The sequence below is a fragment of the Melozone crissalis genome, unplaced genomic scaffold, assembly GCF_028551555.1.
Source record: "Melozone crissalis strain CALT ecotype California unplaced genomic scaffold, PUWL_Pcris_2 ptg000007l_1, whole genome shotgun sequence".
Lineage (NCBI taxonomy): Eukaryota > Metazoa > Chordata > Aves > Passeriformes > Passerellidae > Melozone > Melozone crissalis.
This window is the reverse complement of record NW_026535785.1, coordinates 7,772,103-7,791,857: the sequence shown is the minus strand read 5'-3', so window position 1 is coordinate 7,791,857 and position 19,755 is coordinate 7,772,103. Positions and strand designations below refer to the sequence as shown.

The 19,755-nt window shown below is 59.4% G+C and overlaps 3 protein-coding genes across 16 annotated transcripts in view; all 3 read right to left on the bottom strand.

Annotated features, from left to right (window-relative positions):
* Nucleotides 1-307: 307 nt before the first annotated feature.
* LOC128932781 (C-factor-like) lies at nucleotides 308-2,832 on the bottom strand. Its single transcript, XM_054269487.1, has 6 exons — nucleotides 2,695-2,832; nucleotides 2,045-2,096; nucleotides 1,625-1,812; nucleotides 1,382-1,540; nucleotides 1,158-1,268; nucleotides 308-421 (listed from the first exon to the last, which is right to left on the bottom strand). Exons 1-6 carry the CDS (start codon nucleotides 2,830-2,832, stop codon nucleotides 308-310), a joined length of 762 nt encoding a protein of 253 aa, XP_054125462.1.
* Nucleotides 2,833-3,953: 1,121 nt separating this feature from the next.
* On the bottom strand, nucleotides 3,954-15,711 carry MTSS2 (MTSS I-BAR domain containing 2). Of its 14 annotated transcripts, none has more exons than XM_054269327.1 (15): nucleotides 15,602-15,711; nucleotides 12,002-12,063; nucleotides 11,824-11,897; nucleotides 9,992-10,076; nucleotides 9,731-9,822; nucleotides 9,573-9,647; nucleotides 9,309-9,317; nucleotides 8,701-8,858; nucleotides 8,513-8,620; nucleotides 8,339-8,436; nucleotides 7,624-7,834; nucleotides 6,845-6,922; nucleotides 6,463-6,639; nucleotides 6,203-6,371; nucleotides 3,954-5,522 (listed from the first exon to the last, which is right to left on the bottom strand). In XM_054269327.1, the coding sequence occupies exons 1-15, from the start codon at nucleotides 15,668-15,670 to the stop codon at nucleotides 4,750-4,752; spliced, it is 2,238 nt and encodes a 745-aa protein (XP_054125302.1). In that variant the 5' UTR covers nucleotides 15,671-15,711; the 3' UTR covers nucleotides 3,954-4,749. The 14 variants fall into 14 exon arrangements, with proteins under 14 accessions (XP_054125302.1, XP_054125305.1, XP_054125303.1 ...); XM_054269330.1 differs by having other exon boundaries at nucleotides 6,203-6,368; XM_054269328.1 differs by having other exon boundaries at nucleotides 6,845-6,919.
* Nucleotides 15,712-17,581: 1,870 nt separating this feature from the next.
* VAC14 (VAC14 component of PIKFYVE complex) overlaps nucleotides 17,582-19,755 on the bottom strand; it is a 58,749-nt gene continuing 56,575 nt past the window's right edge. Inside the window, exon 19 of the mRNA XM_054296303.1 lies at nucleotides 17,582-18,468. Within this exon, the coding sequence (XP_054152278.1) occupies nucleotides 18,306-18,468 (163 nt within the window). The 3' untranslated portion in view covers nucleotides 17,582-18,305. The remainder of the gene's footprint in view (nucleotides 18,469-19,755) is intronic.

Here is a 19,755-nt window from a genome sequence, read left to right as displayed (position 1 = left end):
CTCTGGGATGCCCCCATAAGCAGTATGGCTTGTGGCCCAGAGTGAGGATAGCCAGGGGCTTCTCCTGGCCCCAGGGGATGCCTTGGATTCAGGACACACTTGGAGCATCCTTCCTCATGCTGCCCTGGCACAAATCAGCATCCCAGGCCAGGGGGGCAGCGAATCCAACTCCCATCCCCCAACCTGTGGATCCCTGTTTCATTCCCCTGCCCATCCTGCCCCCCCCCCCCCCGACTCAGAGTGAGCCTGGAAAAGGCAATTAATTCACTTTAATTAATTATTTAAGCTGAGTGTGCAGACGCTGCTCTCACCAGGGCAGCCTCTGCCCTCTCCAGTCCCAGAAGGTGCCGTTGTTGGTGGCTGAGAGCTGGGCCAGCAGCTGCAGGACACCCCTCACGCTCTCCTCCAGCGTCACCGGGCCCTGGCACACCCAGGGCAAGGGAAAAAGTGAGCCAAGATTCTCCATCCCAACAACCCCAATCCCACCCCTGGCGTGGTGGAATGCCAGCCCTGGCTGGGTTGGTTTGGGAGCAGTTGGATGCTCCAGCAGCCAAGGGATGAGGCTTTGCACAAATTTATTGTCCCTCATTTGAGTGCTGTAAGGATGGAGGTTCATTTCTTCATCCCTCATTAAAAAGTGACTCATTTGTCAGCCAGGGCAGGGTAAGGGACAGCAGGACCAGGGTGCCCTCTGCTGACACACCATCAGGATGGGAAAGGAAATGAAAAATAGGGAGCAAATTGGATGTTTGGGGGAGTGCCTGGAATTGTCCTTTTGCTGTGATGGCACAGCCACTGTGGGACCAAGGCACTGCACAGTTGTGGGTGCCCAGAGAAGGGATGTTCATGGTCAAGGTTGCCTCAGGAAGGGATGTTCATGGGAAAGGGATGTCCATGGGAATAAATACCCTGTGAAGAAGGGATGTGCCCATGGAAAGGGATGTCTGTGGGAAGGAATGTTTCTGGGAAGGGATTTCTTTGTGAAAGGATGACCCTGAGAAGGGATGTTCATGGGAAGGGGTGGCCTTGAGAAGGGGTGGCCTTGGGAAGGGATGGTTTTGGGAAGGGATGCTCCTGGGAAAGGATGCCCCTAGGAATGCCCAGGGTACCCTTGGGACCTTGCTGAGCTGGGACTCCATGCACCTCCCACCACTCACCATCCCCTGTTCCAAGGGAGGTGTCACATGTCCAGGATCCACAGACACGCAGAGGATCCCGCTGCTCCCGTACTCCAGGGCCAGGCACTTGGTGAGCATGTTCAGAGCAGCCTGGGAGCACAAATCCCCCTCCTCACCATCATGGTCTGGCAATGCCAGGGCCAGTGCGGGGGGAATCCCCGAGGAGATGACCCCAAATTCCTGCCCATGCCCAGGGGCAGTACCTTGCTGCAGCGGTAGCAGATGTCCTGCCTCTCCTGCCAGGCCTCTGCAACCTCGATGGAGCCCAGGATGCTGGAGATGTTGATGATGGCAGCTCTGCTGCAGCTCATCTCCCGCTGCCCTTCGGCCTCGGCCGCCTCCTTCAGCAGGGGCAGGAAGGCCTGCAGGGGACGGGACCTCAGCATCCCCATCCTCCTCCTCCCTGTTCCCCGTGTCTGGGGCAGGGGTTGCTGTGTCCCCCTCACCTGGCAGGTCTGCAGGGGCCCAATGGTGTTGGTGGTGTAGACCAGGCTCATGTTCTCGGCCGTCTCGGTGGCCACGGTGCTGCGGCGCGTGGTGCCGCTGCTGTTGATCAGGAGGTTGAGGCCAGCACTGCCCACCTCTGCCTGCACCTTCCTCACTGCAGCCTTGATGCTGTTGGGGTCTGTCACATCTGCAAGGGGACAGCAGGGTCTGGGGACAGGCTGGTGGCCATGATCCTGGCAAGATGCTGTGGGACGTGGCAGGAGGCAACTCCCGAACTGAGCATCCTCCTGGTCCCATCAGTGACCTGGTTCAGCCAAGCCAAACCGAGGGACCCACCTGCTTGGTGGCATTTCCTGGAGCCACCCACGGTTGCAATTAAATCCTGAGAAGCTTCATCCCTTTCCCGCCCCAGCACTTACCCAGAGGCAAGATCCTGACGTTGGGAAAGCCCAAAGCTACCTCGTTAACAGCCTAGGTGGAGAAAACGGGGGAGGGGTGTCAATGGGGAAGCCCATGGAAGGGGAGGGGGGCTGCACCGTGCCGGGAACAGGGTGGCCCCTCATGTCACAGCTGACAGGTCACAACAAGATCCGGGGGCAGCCATTTGGGGCGGTCGCTGCTCCTCCTCCGCGCCCGTCTGAGCGGGGCATCTTCAGAGCTCCCGCAGGGATGCCCCGGGCTCGGGGCTGCCAGCAACCCCCTGCACTCCCCATCATGCACACACCTGTGCCAAGAGACTCAAAATAAATACATGGGTATTTAATACAGATATAGGTATTTTAAATATTTAATACATATATGTGTGTTTTTGGTTTATATATATATATATATATATATATATATATATATATATATATATACACATATATACATATATACACACACACACATATATATATATATATATTTTTTTTTTTTTTTTTTTTTTTCCATTCACCGTTCAGGATGCTGACACTCAGCATCCCAATTTCAGGTGGGACTGTGGCATCCCCAAGTATCCATCCCCGAGCTGATTTCCCTCCCGTCCCCCCCTTCCCTCCTGTCCCCCCCGTGCCGGTGCCCTCCCTACCTTGCTCTGGGGGTCCAGGCAAGCAGCGAAGATGTGCCGGGGAGGGCTGGGCAGCTCCAGCAATCCCTTGAGCAGCCCCAGGCCCAGCCCCCCGTCGCAGGCGGTCAGCAGGACGCTGCCCACGCTGAGCCCCTCCATCCCCGCCGCTCTGCACGGCCGGCTGCGCTGCCCCAGCGGGGTTTGGCAATCGGCCTCGATAATCCGGGAGGTGGCACCGCTGCTGGGATGGGTGGAGCTGGGGGACACCGCCTGCACCCCCTCTTCTGGATGTTCTTCTGCATCCCGGGTGTTCTTTGCATCCCGGAGTCACCCATCACCTTGACCGTGGGGTTGTTGCACTCCTCCAAACCCCAAAGCACCCACCCCCCTCAAGCCATGGGAGCCCCAAAGGGTGATGGTGCCTTCTCGCCTGTTCCCCATGACTGGGGTGACCCCAGAGAACCAGAAAATCCACAGGAGCACAGGCAAGGCTATTAATTACAGTACAACCTTTATTAATACTGGAATCTTCACAGTGCATTCGTTACTTGTAGCAGTGACTATGGAAAACGGGGGAGGGGGGGAAAGAGGGGAATTACCACCAGGAAAAAAAAAATTAAAAGAAAAGACGGAATGAAAGAAAGAGAAAGAAAGGTGGCAGAGGGACGGGGAGAGGGGAAGCGGCTGCAGAGGCGGGAACACGAGGGGGGAAAATAAATTAAAAAAAAAGAAAAGAATAAGGACCAAGTTAACAACAGCACCAGAAAAGTTACTTCAGTCGAAAGACAGGTCAGGTTTTTTTTCTTTTCCAAAGAATTTTTGTTTTCTGTACAAAATAAGAGACCCCCCCCCTCCCTCAAACCCAAACATTTGTCACTTGGCCTCAGCGGTTCTGGGCAGGAGAAGGGGAAAGGGGCAGAACTAAACTGTTATTCCTAAGGGGGAGGGCAGGGGGGCTGCGATGCGACAGACAGCGGGGCGGGGGCTATGTACAGCGGGGCCGGGGTTGTGCTTTCCTCCAGCCGCCGGCAGAAGCTGCTTTGCCTGGGGGCTGAGTCAAACCTCCTGTGCCGGAGCCCCCTCTGAGCAAACCCTGCACAGGTCTGTGGGTGCTGAGCGAGGGTGGGGGGGTTTGTGGGGGGTCCCAGGTGATCCTTGTGAGGAGGGGCAAAGTGGAGGTTCAGCATCCTCAGCCCCTGCCCCTGGTGTCCCCCCAAGACAGAGGGGGTTGCAGTGCCTCTGCCCCCAGCCCCCCAACCCTCTCACATGTCCCCCACTTCTTGTTCCCCCCCTGCACCCCCAGCCCGTTGTTTCTGCCCCCTGGAATGAGGCTGAGCTGTGCTGGTCCCAAGCAGGCGGCTGGGGGGAATGGGGCCAGGGCCCCCACTCCTGGTGCTTCTGGTGCTCCACGGCTGGCACAGCCCTGCTGGCACCGTCCTCTCCTGCTGCGGCTGGGACCACCCGCCTGCGCCCGAGGGAAAGGAAACAGCAGAGGGAAAGCCAGAGGGGAGCAGGAAAAGAGAAACAAAGGGAAAGAGGAGAAAAAAGGAAAGGGGGAAAAAAAAAAAGGAAAATAGAAGGGAGGAGAAAAAGAGTTAAAAAGAAATGAAAAGAAAAAGAGTTAAAAGAAAGGAAATGAAAAAGAGGACAAGAAGAGGAAAAGAAGAGGAGAAATATAGGAAAATGAAGAAAATAGGAAAATAGAAGGGAGGAGAAAAAGAGTTAAAAAGAAAGGAAAAGTAAAAGAGGACAAGAAGAGGAAAAGGAGAAAAATGGGAACATGAAGAAAATAAGAAAATAGAAGGAAAAGTGACATAGAAGAAGAAAGAAAAAAGGCAAAAGAAAAAAAACAGTAAATAGGAAAAAGAAGAGGAGAAAAAGAGGAGAAAGAGGACCAAAGAGAGAGCAAGAGAAGGACGGATGTGAGGAGAGGGCAGGGCAGGAGGAGCCAGAGGGGCAGGAAGCAGGGGCAGCAGAGAGGGACAGGGCAGCGGGTGCCGGCGGGTGGGGGTCCCTGGGGAGGGGCAGCGGGTGCCCCCGGGGTCCATCGGGCACGTCCCCCTGGCCGGGGTGGCATCACGATATCCGCGGGGCCGACCTGTCGTTGGTGACGGTCCTGCGCAGCCGCACCCCGCGCCGGATGGCCACCAGCATGTCTTCGGCCGGGGGGTCCATGGAGGCCGCGGGGGGCGGCGCAGGGGTCTCCTCGCCGGGGCCGGACCCCACGAGGGCGGTGGGGAAGGGGAACTGCCCTTCCCCCAGGGCGTGGGCGCCGGCCACCAGCTCCCCAATCTTCTCCACCAAACTGTGCCGGTTGGCGGCCAACTGTTGGTCCTCCTCTTCCTCAGCGGAGAGGTGCTGGCCGGCCCCGGGGTAGACAGAGATCTCCATGGCACCGCCACCCCAGGCGGTGTTGGGAAGGCTCAGCCGCTTGGGCGAAGCTTTGGCAAAATCCAGGGGGTTCGGGGAGGCATCGTCGGCATAGAAGACGCACTCTTCGCTGCCCACCCGCGTGGGGCCGGCGTAGCCAGGGGAGTCGGGCACCGTGGGGGTCTTCACGGGGACGATGGGGGGCCGGATGGGGATGGGGCCGGCGTTGGAGAGCGTACGGCGGACCGAGGGCTTGGTGGAGGGTGTGCGGCGGATGGTGGCCACCCCCGGGGTGCTGCCGGCCGGGAGGTTGGTGCCGCTGGGCAGCCCGGCCGTGGAGGCGGGACGCTTGGTCTGGATCATCCGCCGGTAGTTCTGGGCGATGTTGCTGTTGCGTGGGATGGTGGAGGACTTGTCGAAATCGCTCTGGGGGTCACACTCCACGTCACCGTTCACCGAGTAGCAGTCATAGTCGGAGCCTGGGGAGGGAGCAGCACCATCAGTGTGGCTGGGGGGGCAGTGGTAGCCAAGCTCAACCACGTCATTAAAGTCAACCCCAGCCTCCTCCACCACAGCACAACAACCAAATTCAATTGCCACGACTGTCACATAACCACTACTGTCCATGCTCACCATCAAACACAAACGTACTACTGTAGGAAAGCACAGTCACGCCAGCCATCACACTGAAATTACAACCAAACCCACAACCGCCCCAATCACAGCCATCACCACATGATCACAGCCAGTCCCCACTGCCACCACCACATGCTCATAACTGGCTCAGCCATCATCATGCCAACATCATGATAGATGTGGTTATTTGATCTCCAACCAGCGACTCTGTTGCCATCACCTACCACCTACCATCTGCCACCATCTCCACCTGTACTCAACCTCTGTGCACAGACACATCACCACATCAGCTGTTACAGCACTTCCTGGACAACTGCACCCACTGAGCCCCAGCTAAGACCCAAATAACCAGGAAAAGCTGTGGTTATTTGTGGCACCAGCCCCTACACAGTATGACCACAGCCTGATGCTATGACACCCAGAGCACAGCAATGTGCCCCAGGACCACCAAAACCCCTCTGTTGTGCCCTTCCCTAGTCTAAGTGCCATTTCAGGTGGTCCCAGGTACCCCCAGTGCCAGTACCTTGGGAAGGGATGGTGTCCTCAGAGCAGGAGGGGGTGGTGGTCTGCGTGCTGTAGCCACTGGAGTACTGCAGCGAGTCCCGGCTGCTCTTCTGGTGCTCCAAGCTCAGCCCACGAGTCAAGACCATGGCCAGGTCGCTGGCGGCAGGGGACACCTCCTCCCCATGCTGCTGGGGCAAAGGGCACTGTCAGCACCCTGGTTCCTCCTCCGGGAGTCCCCAGGAGCCCCCCACTCTGTGCCCTCCCTGCCACAGCTGGTACCTTGGCGGCAATTGTAGCCGGTGACATCCGGGGCCTGGGAGCATCCTCGGCACCGACGCCCGGGTACCCCGCGGCAGGAGAGCCCATCTCGGCCTCCCGCAGGTGCTCCACGCGGTCCTTGCGCCGCTGCAGGGTGGGCACCACTGGCTGGTCATAGGGGCTGGCCTTGGACCAGTCCTGCAACGGGCAAGGCATGCGGATCATGCTGGTGACATTGGGAGCAGGAGCGTGGCAGGAGAGGTCTCAAGCTGATGTCCCCCGTGTCAAGGCACGGGTGCTGCTCAGGATGCTCTGCCCCATGCAGGAAGGGAGGGGAGGGTCCCATGAAGTGAGGGGGGAACCAGGTGTGAAATGCAACCCTGGTGGGATGGCAAGGACTAACCGAGGTGGGGGAGCTGCACTCGCTAACTGACTGGCAGGTTTCGGATGCCTCTGAGGACGCCGAGCTGGAGGACTTCTGCTGTGCCGTGACGAGCCGAGAGCCGGAGGGTGAGAGAAGAGGCAGTTAGCAAGCAAAGCCAGAGCCATGACCCCGGTTAGAGCAGCACCCACAGCTCCCTGGCTGAGCGAGGCCCCCAGCCCTCCTCCCCTCTGGCAGTGGCTGCAGGATGGAGAGCAGGATGTGACCTTGGCAGCGGGGTCAAGAACTGGCATGATGCACTGCCCCAACCCTTCCCCTCCTACCCCAAGCCATGCAGAGCCAAGAGTATTTTGGTGATGCCAGGTTAGCATGAACAGGTGGGAATGGCAACTCCCTGGGGATTCTGAAGCATCCTTGGCACTGGGGATGGTGCAGCATGAAGGGGAAGCTCTGCTCCATGCTGCGTGGGGGGTGGCACAAACTGGGTATTATGGGGCTGTGGTGATTGGAAAACACCCTGTTCTCTTGGCACAGGGAGAGGGATATCTATGCCCCATCCCTGAGGGAATTAATTTATAGGGTTTCTCTGCCGTGTGGCCCAGGATGCCCACAACTATAGCAGGAACCCTCAATATTCCCAGTATTTATTCCCCATGATGCCCACACAGATGGAAATATTTCTGAGGGTGAGTCTCATCACCTGCACTGGACCCTTGTGTTGCAGCCAGCACCACCCACCCATTCTATGGAAGAGGAAACTGAGGCATGGAGGTTGGCAGCACAGAGCACCCTCCCTGTACCTGGCTGGTGATGTCCGAGGGCATGGGGGAAGGTGGTTTGGAGTAAGCGGCGTCCTGGGAGATGAAGCCGGAGTCGTGGGAGGAGACGCTGGAGAGGCGGGTGGCGGCGGCGGGGGGCTGCGCCAGGCTGCGGTAGCGATAGGTGGAACTGGGTGAGCAGGTCTGAGCCCCGCCGGGCCACGCCATGCCACCCTTGGCACTGCTAACGCTGCTGGGGGGGCGCCGGGGGCACGGGGACACGCCGGTGGCCAGGACAAAGGAAGGAAAAGAGAATTTAAGACTGAGGTTTGGAGGTGGCAGGATGGCCAGCGCCCTGCCACACATCCCAGCCTGGGGAAACTGAGGCATGTAGTCCTCCTGGGGGTGTCCCTTTGCCTCCTGGGGTGGCCCTGAGGCAGGGAACAGGCTGGGGGACATGACAGAGGTGGTATGCTTGGCCTCAGACACCCATGCACGGCACACATTGTCCCCAGACCCTGGAGGACAGGGCATGTGTCGGGCCCCCATCCTGCCCCATAGGTCCACCAGCCCTGCCCAGTGCGCCAAGACCAATTCCTCCATATTAGTGGGAGCCACCTGCCCATATGGACATGAGAAGGTGGACATGCACCTTGTGAGCATCCCCAAAGGCTGTAAGCGTCATTAACCCACTGAGGTTAACGAAGCGGGCTGGATTTCCCGGCTGTGGTTGGGAGGGGAGCCCACCTCACCATACCTGCACATGCTGGACTTGCGGGAGCTGGAGCTGCTGGGCGAGGATGGGGGCGTCTGGTAGGACCAGCTGTAGTCAGAGCCCTTCAGGTCCTTGATCACCTGCAGGAAAGATGGGGTCTAAGTCCCCCCAAAGATGCTCTCCTGTTCCCCTGACCCCTGGCTCGCCCCTACTGACCTGCTCACTGGCAGGGGGCAACTTGTGGGGCTCAGCGGTGAGCACCACCAGGTCCTCGATGATGCCCTGCAGGTGGGTGATCTCTCCCAGCATGGTGAGCTCCCCATTCTGAGGACAGGCAAGAGAGAGCATCAGCATCCACTGGGCAGAAGGAACAACCCTTGACCCTCCCAGCCCCCAGCACTCACCACCACGGGCTGCAGGAAGGTGATGAAGGTGCAGAAGCGGCCCCGCTCCTCGATGAGGGCTTTGCGGACCGCCTGCTTCTCCGTCTCCTCCAGCAGCAGGTACATGTCATTGACGTCCTGCAGCGCGTTGTCCAGCTGGGGCTGCAGGTCCCCCTTCCCTGAGAGATGGGGCACTGTCAGCCCTGGGCTCCCCTGACACCCTCCCCAGGCTGCTGGCGGTGCCACTGCCAAGCTGAGGCCATTCCCCCAGCTTGGGGACAGCACCCCATCCTCACATTCCAGCACATACCATAGGTCTCCCACTCTGCCCATCGCCCTGGAAGGTCCAGGAGCACCCTCACCCCACAGCAGCCCTGGGCAGGGGGCTTCTCTGCCACCCCATCCCCATCCCTGGCACCTGGGACCAGAGGACCCCTTGGGCTGCCACATGGTGAGTCTGGCATTGCCTCCGGACAGGGGGTGCAGGCTAAGCTAAGCTAAAAGCAGGGTGAGGGTGGGAACTGGGAGTGGATGGACGGACGGACAGACAGACAGAGGCTGGGGAGACTGGGGGGAGTAGATGAGGAAGCAGAGAGGGGGCCGGTGGTGGGGGGCAGCGGTTCACTTACCAAGTAGCTCTACAGGAAGGATGTGGAGGGGAGGGAAGAGAGAAGGAGACAGAGAAAACGTGTGAAAAGAGGCCGAAGGCCGGGGCGCATGCCCCGCCTCCCCGCCACCCCCGGGCCGTGCTGGCACCTCCCTTTCTACAGGGGGGCAGCAGGACCCCCCTAGTGCCCACCCCCGGTTGGCAGTGCCACAGCCGGGATACCGGCCCTGGCTGGGGGTGCTGCGGAGGGGCTGGCGGGGGCACCCCCCAGGAGACCCCCTCTCACCTTTGCGAGCCTTTTTCTGGAGCTTGAGGGTGTCAGAGGACTTTTTCTTGATCTCATGGCGTGCTCGCTTGTACTCTGGGGGTGCAGAAGTGCTGTCAGAGGGGACCCTGCCCAGCAGTGCAGCCACCCTGCACAGATCCATCCTGTCCCCCTTGTACCTTTCGCATGGTCCTTGTCCAGCTGATTGGCAGTTTTCTTCCAGTCCTCAATCCTGTCCTGCAAAGGGTTTATCAGGCTCTCCATGAGGGCACTGGAGCAGGGAGAGAGAAGCAGAGTGTGGGAGAGTGCTGGAGCCAGGGGGGAGCCATTCCCCATCCATGCCCAGCCAGCACCCAGCGTCTCCTCCTTAGGGAGGCAATGAGCCTGGCCAGGCTGTGTCACCAAGCCAAGGGTTTGGAGCTGCTGCTGGTCCTGCTTACTTGGTGAACTGGCGGAGCTTGGCCTCGATGCTGCGGTGCCGCATGCACATGCGGGTCAGCGCCGAGCCGATGTCCCTCGTGGCACCTGGGGGGAGCAAAGTGCTGCTGAGGGGGGCAGGGACACCCCCACACCAGTCCCAGCCCAGTCTGTACAGTGGGAGCAAGGTGGCTCGTGACAGGGACGATCAGCACTGGGATGCACTGGGCAATGGGGACAATTTAGGCAGGGGGTGGCCGGTTTTTTCCCACGATAAATCCAAAAAATAAATAAATAAAGCATCATCCACTAACTAATACATGAAACACTAAATATCTCTTCTGGAGGCTTTGAAATTCGAACCTGCTCCCATATTTTCCCAGTTTGTCTTAAATTTGGCTCTGAGGGGCCAGGGAAGGGAGGCGATGAGGTACCCTGGCTTAGTTCCAGTTCCAGCTCTGTCCCACACCTCCAGGCACAATCACGAGTGGATAAAAAGGGAGTCCAGACTCCTGGGGGGATATTTGCCAGCAGCAGACAGCAGGAGCATCCTTTTTAGGTGAAACCGCTGCAGCCTGAGGATGGCCACATGGTGGCAGTGCTGCTGGCGATTCCCACGAAAAACGGAAATCAAAAATCCTTGGGTGCAAACTAAGGAGTGACATTCAGTCTTTCCTCCCCTAAAAAAGCCCCCCAAAAAACCTCCCAGTCCTTTGTAGGAGTTTTGGATGTCCCTCAGTCTCCCAGTGCTATGGAAATAGGGGAACCCATGGGCCTTCTCCTACACTGGGGTAGTCTCCTAATCCAGCTCCTAATGCTCTTATCCCAGCTCCTGCTGCTTCTAATCCGATTCTCATGCACTGTGTGCAAGGCCAGCAGCCAGCCCCCACCCAGTGCCTCAGTTTCCCCACGGTGCTGCTCTGCTGCCCACCCTCCCAAAAAGCCCTGCAGGTATAGCAGCACTACAGGGTGACACTGACTCCTGTGGTGCTGGTCCCCAGCTGTCCCCAGCATTGCTCCTGTGCCTCCTCCTTGCTTTGACTGCCTGGGCTGACAGGGAGCTGGAGGAGCCCTAATCCCCCTGGTGCAGTGGGCTAGTGGGTTTGGAGGCAAAGCTGATCCTGGCTCAAGCTGCTGCCTCCACCTCCTCCTCCTCCTCCTCCTTGCGTGGCTCCAGATGGCCTGGATGCCGCCAGTCTGCAAACCAGCCCGGGACCATCTGCTTGGCAGAAGCCAGGCAGTGGGAAGTGGCTCCTCACTGCCAGCAGGCACCCAGAGAGGGTCCGGGGATCCTTCCCCCTCACTCCCCAACAGTATGGGGGACCCCACACGCAGCCTTGGCTCTTCAGTCACCTCCCTGGTGAGTTAGGGTTCGTCCCCAAAACAGTGAAGCTCGGACTCCTGAATCTCCCTCTAGCTAATTCCCCTTCCCTGGAGACCCCTGGAGCAGCCGGGACCCCCTGGGAACTTTCCAGGGGACAGGGACAAGCGAGGTGGATTCTGCATCCTGGGGGGCAGAGACGGGTGCAGAAGACCCTGATGTGGAGCTGAGCCACCCTGAGTGTGCCAGCCCCACCGGAAAATGTGGCTAAGCACCCATGGGTGGTAAGGAGCAGCACCCACATGGGTGCCCACCTCCTTCCCCCTCCCCACTCCATCCTTCCAACGCTGCTTCCCAGGGAATGCTCCACCTTGGTGTGGGAACAGGCTGGACATCTCTCTGTGGATGGTGAAGCTGCTGCTTGAAGTCCACCCCGGCAATGTGGGCAGGGGACACCCCCAGGGGGACACTCTCCACCTGTCCCCCTGCCCAGACAAGCCTGGGGACGCCCACCCCCAGGAGAGAGGCCCCTACCTCGGGTGTTGGTGGCCATGTCGGCCACTTTCTGGAAGGCATCCAGGAAGGCAACTGCGGCCAGCACCGTGGTCCTGAGGCAGAGAGAGCGAGGGGAGCTCAGTGGCTGTGGGACACCTGGGATGTGCCAACGAGGAGGGGGATCCCCCCATGTCCCACTCCCCCTTTGGCCACTCACCTGAGCTGGGAGTGCAGCTTGGTGGCCTTCGAGTTGAAATCCTCCCATATGGGGTAGGAGCTCTGCAAGGAGGAAGGGTGATGGTGAGAGACAGGGACCCTCACCCCCTGCACTGCTTCCCCAGTCAGGGCAGGTCCCTCCTGCACTGGTGCAGAGAGGGCAGCTCAACAGCTTCTCTGATAGCTAATAAAGGCTGAGCATAACTCTTTTTCCCTCCTGATTTTTTCCCTTTCCAGTCTGGCCACCCAAACTTATAGACCATGGAGATCCCAGGGTTTTGAGTGATTTCTTCCTCATTGAGGGCATGAAATGAAAAATCTTTAAGACTCTGGCCAGCAGTAGAGGAGACACCCCCAGCAGCAGCTCCCCCTCAAACCCACCATCACGGAGAGCTCCAGTCCCAAAACAGGAGCCCCAGTCCCCATCTCCCCTGAGCCCAAGGACTAACAGGGCAGGAGGGGAGGTTGGGGTCCCCAGAGCCCTGAATGGGGCAGTTGTGTGGGGACAGGGACAGGGCACAGGTGCTTGGGGGGCCACCCCAGTGCTGTGCCAATGAGGCCACTCTGGTGCCATCGTGGCAAGGCCATCTGTGCAGGACCATCCCCACTGCCCTTGTGGTGAGGCTGGTCCAGGGCTGTCCTGTGCAACCATTCGTTCCAGGGGAGTCATCCCAGGGCAGTCCCAGTGCCACCATCCCAGCGAGGCCATCCCAGTGCCAGTTTCAACAAGTCTATCTCAGCGCTGTCCCAGTGAAACCAGTCCCAGCAGACCACGCTGCTGCCATGCCAGTGAGGACTGTCCCAGAAATGCCAGCTGCAGCGCCATCCCAGCGAGGCCATCCTGGTGCCATCACAACAAGGCTGATCCTGATCCTCAATACAGCCAGGCTATCCCTGTGTCACCATCCCAGCAAGGCCAGTCCATGTTGTCCTGGTGAGATTAATCCTGATGCTGTCTTGACAAGGCCATCCCAGTGTCACCCTTGCATGGCCAGTACGGGTGCCATTATTCCAGTGAAGCTATCCAGGTGCCACCATCCAGGCAAGGCCATTCCAGTGCTGTTGCAGTGAAGCTGGTGCCAGTGCTACTATCCCAGCAAAGCCATCCAGTAGGGCCAGTCCTGGTGTCATCATCCTGGGGAAGCCATGCTGGTGCTGCTCTCCTAGCAAGGTCAATCCTGGTCCTGTTGTCCCAGTGACAAAATCCAGGTGCTGTCCTGGTGTCACCATCCAATGGCAGTGACAGGCATCTGTAAACTCCCCTAGGGCAGCCACCAGGCTGGAACACGTACACTGCCACACATCCCCATGGGCACTATGGCTTGTGGCAGCTTTGGGGACAAGGTTTGCACTGAGGCAGTATGAGACCAGCCCAGCATTTTTTGGGACCATGAAAGCTCCAATTTCCTCATAAGCCAGCAAAGAAAGGGTTTGAGGGTACCACTTCACACATCACTTGTGGCAGTGACCCCCTGGTTGTGGGTCCCCAGGGACTGTCATTGCCAGAGGGCTGGGCCACCATTCCTGGGCCACTGGCTCTGGGCCACCTTCCTTGGCCACCCTGGGCAGGGCAACTGAGGCTCCCCTGTAGAAGGGAGCAGACTGAGATGCCCCCAAATCCCTGTGATGCCCGGCATGAGGAGGATGGGGAAGAGGACAATGGGCACAAGGACATGCCAAGGTCACTCAGGGACACTGAGCACACGAGGAGAGGCAACAGGAATGAAGCCAGCTTAGGGATTGTCACCAACAAACAAATTCTCCCCAGCACAGGCCAAGAGGTGCTGAAATAGGCACCCACCACCAAAATAAGGTCCCTGTGCCCTGAGACCAGCACAGGGGTCCCAGCCATAGGACCACAAGCACATCACTACCCTACAATCCCAGTAGTTCTTCAAGCAGAGAGTTACTTGTCCCCCAGTGCCTGTGCCAGGACACCCACATGGCAGGGAGAGGGGACAGCACACCCTCAGGTGCCACTGGCACTCGGCTGGGGCTGTGCAGGGCACAATCTGAGGCCCAGCTGTAGTGTGGTGGGGTTTTCCTCCTTTTTCATAATTTTTCTTTAATCCTTCCTACCTTCAAATGGCATGAACTGACTCCAGCCCAGTCTCCCCAGGTGAGGGTTCCCAGGCAGGTGACAGCTCTGGGCTGGCTTATCCCCTCTGAACCCTCAGCAGGGGAATGGGGGAACTGAGGCAGGGGCTGCCCCCACCTCCCCCCTGGGAGTGTGGGACTCAGCCAGGCTGCCTGGAGAGGGTGGCTGGGGTGAAGGTGGTTGAGGGAGGGAGCCAATCACCCCAGCACCCATTTTGCACCAGCCCTGGATCCCTCTGCCCTGGGGAGAGTTGGGATTTTCTCCCTGGAGCTTTTCTCCCAGCCCTGAGCCAGAGTCCGGCTGCAGAGCCACCACTGCCCCTCGAAGGGGTTAATCTCCTTCCCAGCAAGGCTTTTATTTTTTTTTTATCCCCCCTCCCCTGCTTTGGCAATGACAGCATTGTCTGGACGGGTCTGCAGCATGAAGAGAGGAAGAGGAGGAGGAAGAGGAGGAAGAGAGCGTTTGCCTCCCAAAAATGACTAGGGCTAAACCCCAGTGCTGGAGCTGGCTGTGGGAATTTTCGTCCCCGGAGATGAAGAAATATGGCTGGTCCTCTCCTCCCCACTCGGCCCCTGGTCAGAAATGCCCCCCAGCATTTTTACTGTATTTTTTTGAAATGAAAACAAACAAACAAAAAGGTTTTTTTAAACATGGCCCCATCCTGCTCCCAGGGAGGGTGGAGGCAATATCCTCTTCCCGGGTTAGGAAATGGGATCAAGGAGCTAGGGGACCTTTTTGTTCCACTGGTGTCAACCCCACTGGATCCGACAGAAATCCAGGGATTTCACATGGGGCAGAGGGACAGGGACAACATGATGCCCGAAGTGGGTGGCAATGCCCGGTGTGGGGCCAGTGGTACCTGGCGAGGGGCAGTGATGCCGGGTCTGTGTCACCCAACAAGGGACCCGGGGATGGATACAGGGCTGATATGGAGCTGGGATCTCCAGGATGGGCTCCAATGCCCAATGCAGGGCCCCGATGACTATTATGGGGTTGATGCGGGGCTCTGGCACCCAGTGTGAGACCTTGATGCCCGACATGGTGCTCTGATACCCAGTGAAGGGTAACAGGGCAGATATAGGGCTGCAACACCCAGAACGGGGCTCCGATAGCCAGTGACGGATCTGGGGACGATGTGGGGCTGCAATCCCCAGCATGGAGCTCAATATCCAACGCTGGATATAGAGATGATGGGGGGCTGCGATCTCCAGGGCTCCGATGCCCAGTAAGGGGCTGATGTGGGGCTCTGGGAACCCGTGCCGGGCTCTGACAGCCGATGTGGGACCCCGACACTCGCTGTGGGGCTGATGTTCGGGCTCCGGTACCCGATGCGGGGTTCCAATTCCCATCTCGCGGCTGGGCAGCAGAGCCTCGGTACCCACCGCGGGACGGGCACCGGCGGCGGCAGCGCGGGGGCTGCCCGGGGAAGCCGGGTGATGGGGGGATGGTGCGGGGGGAGCGCTGTCACGACAGCAGAACCGGGGCGCGGGGGGGATCCCCTACCTTCATGTCGTTGATGATGGCTTGGAAGAGGCCGCCAAGGGCTCCGCACTCCTTCTCCGCCGTCTCCATCGCGGCGCTGCGGCAGCCCGGGGCGGGCGGCGCCGCCGGGGGAGGCCGCGGCGGCGGGCCAGGCTCAGCGGCGGCGGGGGGCGGGCGGCGCCCGGGCGGCGGCGGCGGCGGCGGGGGGGGCACAGCGGCGGAGCGGCGGCGGAGCCGGGCGGGGCATCGCCCCCTGCCTGCCTCCTTCCCTCCCTCGCCCTCCGCGGGTGCTGCACGGACCCGCCGCCCCCTGGCAGCGGCGCGGGGCGCGGAGCGGAGCGGGGCGCGGGGAGCTCCGGCCGGGGCGGTGGCGGGGGCGGGGCGGGGCGGGCGCTGCGCGGCACATGCGCCGCCCGCCGCGGGCCGGGGGCTGCGGGCGGGGGGAGGATCGGGGTCAGCTCCAGGGATGCTCCCGGAGCCGCTGCGGGATACCCGGAGGACGCGCAGGGATGACGGAGCCGGGGAGCGGGGCAGCCCCGGTGGTTCTCGGGGATGCTCTTGAGCGGGGGGGCCTGGGAGCAACACCGCGTGCACCGGGACTACAGCGGAGGGAGACCCGAAGGATGCCTGGAGATGCGGCACTGGTGGAGGCAGCATCGGGGTTTGCTCCCGGGGCGGTGTAGGAACCCCCAGGGATTACCTTGGGGTGCTGGGTGAGGAGCAGGAGAGCCCCAGGGAGTGTGTGAAGACACTGCACCTGGAGATGCCATGGGATGCCCAGGGGCATTCCCAGACCTCTGGAGGCACCGGGTGAGATTTGCTTCTCCCCAAAGGGTGTTTGACCCCCATCGCCTTTCTGACCCTTCAAGATGTGCTGGAGAGTGAACTCCCTCTGCAGTAGTTACACGACAGCTCTGAAATGTGTCCGTGCACTCGATTATCAGGGAGCCATGGGAAATGCACGGCCTGCCAGCAGACAAACCCTTCCCACAGGCATCCCGAGGCCCCAGCCCCAGCCTCCTGGGATCTGGGGGTGCCAGGCTGAACCCGACAAACCTTCCTACCCCTTGTAGTGCAAGGACGCTCAGCGGGGCAAGGGTTTCAGCCTGAGTCACCTATTCCCCCTCCTGCCAAAAAAGTAGTCTTGATCCCATGCTGATGATGCCCACACTGCTCTGGACGGTGTTGGTCAAGAGCCACCCATAAGGAAACAATTAGGGCTCAGCACTCCAGCAGCCGGCTGGAATTTCTCTCCATAAACCCATTCCCTCAGTGTGGAAAGAGGCTGCTCAGCAGTAATGAGCTCAGTAGGAATGAGGCAGAGCCCACCCTGGCCCACACTGATAATGACCAGGGGTTCAGCAACAGGTACCCCCAGCACCCTGAGACACCAGCTGGCATGAGAAGCCACTGCTCACACATCCTTGAGGGCTGGCTGTTAAAATTAACCCACCGTGACTGGGTCTGGAAAGCCCTTCCCCGGGAATGACAGGAATGTCTTTATCCTGGCCAAAGCAGCGCCGGTATGGGGCTGTTTGGGGAACCCACTGCCAGAGACAGTCCTCCCTGTAAACAGGCCAGGAGCCATAAAAACTCCACAAATTCCTCCAACTGCCCTTTTCCTGGGATCAAGCGAGGGCCTGAACCATGCAGGGGATGCAATGGTGTCCCCCCAGACTGCAGCAGCCTGGCACGTGCTGGGGTCCCTGGGTGCCACAGGACAGGATGAAGGCAACGCCAGCAGCTGCTCAGGGCCAGGAAAATGCCTGTCACTGTGCTGTGGTTTCGTGACCGTGGCCTGGAAGAATTTCAGTGGAGTTTTTTTCCTGCTGGGAAGAAGAACAGGCGGAGAAGTTCTGCTTGCTGGCAAGCCAACGTGGCAGGGCTGGGCCAGCCCAGGGCACAGGGTCAAGCAAGACGCTCCACGCCATCCCCTGCCCTTGCTGTGTTTTTGGTTTCACTTGGGAACAAAACTATGATGGGAAGCCCAGCAACAAGGAATGGGCTGTTCTGCATTGCTTGTTTATTTTATCATGGGGAGCTTAATGAAGGAACAAGGAATGGAGTCTGGGGTTAGGTCCACTGCTCCCCATGTCCCCTGGTGCTGGCTGGGAGTTGAAGCTGTGCATTTGTCCCTGCCAAGAGCCGGGGACTCAGAGAGGATGTGTGAATGCAGGGAGGGGGGCAAGTGTCAGGCACAGGAGTGTCTCCCCGAGTGAGATGCCACCTCCAGCAGGGCCTCGGAACCAGAGGGTGGAAGTCAGGGTGGTGAGAGGTGGCTGGCGGCCCCGGTGCTTGTTTTCCAGGGCGGAAGGCCAGGGGCTGCTCCCGTCTTCCCTTCCCCTCCTCCGGTGCTGCTGGCAGCAGGCTGGGTGCTCAGCTGACAGTCATGGGGAAGGCATTAGCAAAGCAAAGGGAAGTTCCCTCGCCCCATTGCAAGGGAAGATGAGGTGCTTTACCCCAGCCCTCTCCTCGGGCAACCCTTCCCCATGTCCCCCCAGCACCCACAGGAAAAGCTGGGCACAGCCTGAGGGTCCCCCCTCATCCATACACACAGTGGGGGGAAAACCAGCCCTGTGTGGAGCTCTCGCCCATCTCCATTAAACCCACCAGATCCTCCGGTGGCCAGCAACCGGTGTGCCTGTTCCCTGGTCTGTTCCCCTGGTCTGTGTCCCCTGGTCCCTGCCCCAGCAGCTGTGCACACCCGCGGCGGCCGCAGGGGTGCTCAGAGGACCACCCGCCGGTCCAGCTGCTCTGCCCGCCCGGCTCGCTGGTGTTTGGCTTCCAGGTGCTTGTTTTGGACCTTCTCAAAGTGCTGCAGCAGCTCCATGTAGTCGATGTTGCAGGCTGCTGTTCTCTTCAAACTGGTGCTGGGCTTGGTGTTGTCCCTGCAGGGTGGGAAGGGGATGCGGATGTTTGGTGCTGTGAGCATCCAGCACTGGCAGTACCAAAAGCTTACCCTGAAGAAGCTGAGCTCAGCAAATCCTAGTCATGCTGGTGCCTCATAAAATACCCCCAAAGATATATTTTCTTCCTCTAAAGGTGTGAGATATAGAGCCCAAGAGGTCCTGGGACGAGGAGGGGACAAGGGACATTTGCATCTTAGCCCCACATGGGAGGTTTAATTCCTCTGACACATATTCCTCTTTATCCCAACCCATTACAGTTAAAACCAGTGAGATAAGGATGCCAGGGCCACATGCCTCAGTTTCCATGTCTGCTTCTTTAAGCAAGCAAAAAACATCCAGTGGCAGCAGGGACAGTCCCCAGGGATGAGCACCCATGGCTCCAAATGCAGGCTCCCTAGGGTTCCAGCCATGGATACCCACCCCTGTGCTGTCCCCATGCAAGGAAGGAGCAGACACCAGCCACAGGATGCCCATGGGAAGACGGCAGGCAGCTCTGGTGGCCCTGGTATGTCCCTGGGGAGGGGGCAGCTGGGACTGGCCGGTTATGAAAGCCGGCTTCGGTGTTTGAAGGAATGTAGGTCAGAGTTAATCAGATGCTCAGGCTGTCTGACAGCTCGAAAAACCCCCACTGCCAGGGTTAGTGGGGAGAAAAAAGGAGGGGGAAGCACATGCAGCCCCCTCTCCGCCCCCCCAATTAAATATCAGTGCTGGGTTGTGGGTAGGAGCTCAGTGCCGGAGGCCATGAGGGATAAAAGCCATCCCAGGGAAGCAGTTAAAAGCCAAGGAGCGACAACAGCAGCAGGGGGTTAATTCAGAAACCTGCCCATCTTGGGAGCTCTTTTTGTTCCCAGCCTGTGCCAAGGCAGAGGCAGCTTTATCATCAAGGCCCCCCACTACTCATTAGCTAAGGGTTGGAAAGCAAATCCCACTGGCAGCACCCCTGGGCAGGGAGCATGAGGATCTCAGCTGGTCCCCAGGGAGATGCCGCCCTTGCACATCTCACGCATCCCCAAAGGCCAGGAGTGGGAATGGAGCAGCCATCCGGAGGCATTAGCAGGGTGCCAGGCCCCTTTTGGGTGCTGTGAAGGCTGTCCAGGCTGCAGGGGGGATGCTTTGGGAGCCCCCCCCCCCCCCCAGCTGCTGGAGTCTTTCTCCATAAACCTCCTTCCCAGCTCTGCTCGTTTCCATAGCGACTCCACAAGTGAAATTTTCCATCCCGGATGCCAAATGCCTGTGGATGAGGCACAGCCCTCCCAGGGTTACCAA

Coding starts and splice junctions, on each gene's coding strand:
- LOC128932781 (XM_054269487.1), bottom strand. CDS start 2,832: ATGGAGGGGCTCAGCGTGGGCAGCGTCCTGCTGACCGCCTGCGACGGG. Junction 1,269..1,381: donor TCTGCTACCGCTGCAGCAAG/GTACTGCCCCTG, acceptor TTGTGCTCCCAG/GCTGCTCTGAACATGCTCAC. Junction 422..1,157: donor CTCCCTTGGAACAGGGGATG/GTGAGTGGTGGG, acceptor TGGGTGTGCCAG/GGCCCGGTGACGCTGGAGGA.
- MTSS2 (XM_054269327.1), bottom strand. CDS start 15,670: ATGGAGACGGCGGAGAAGGAGTGCGGAGCCCTTGGCGGCCTCTTCCAA. Junction 9,648..9,730: donor GGACAAGGACCATGCGAAAG/GTACAAGGGGGA, acceptor CTGCACCCCCAG/AGTACAAGCGAGCACGCCAT. Junction 8,437..8,512: donor TGCCCCCTGCCAGTGAGCAG/GTCAGTAGGGGC, acceptor TCTTTCCTGCAG/GTGATCAAGGACCTGAAGGG.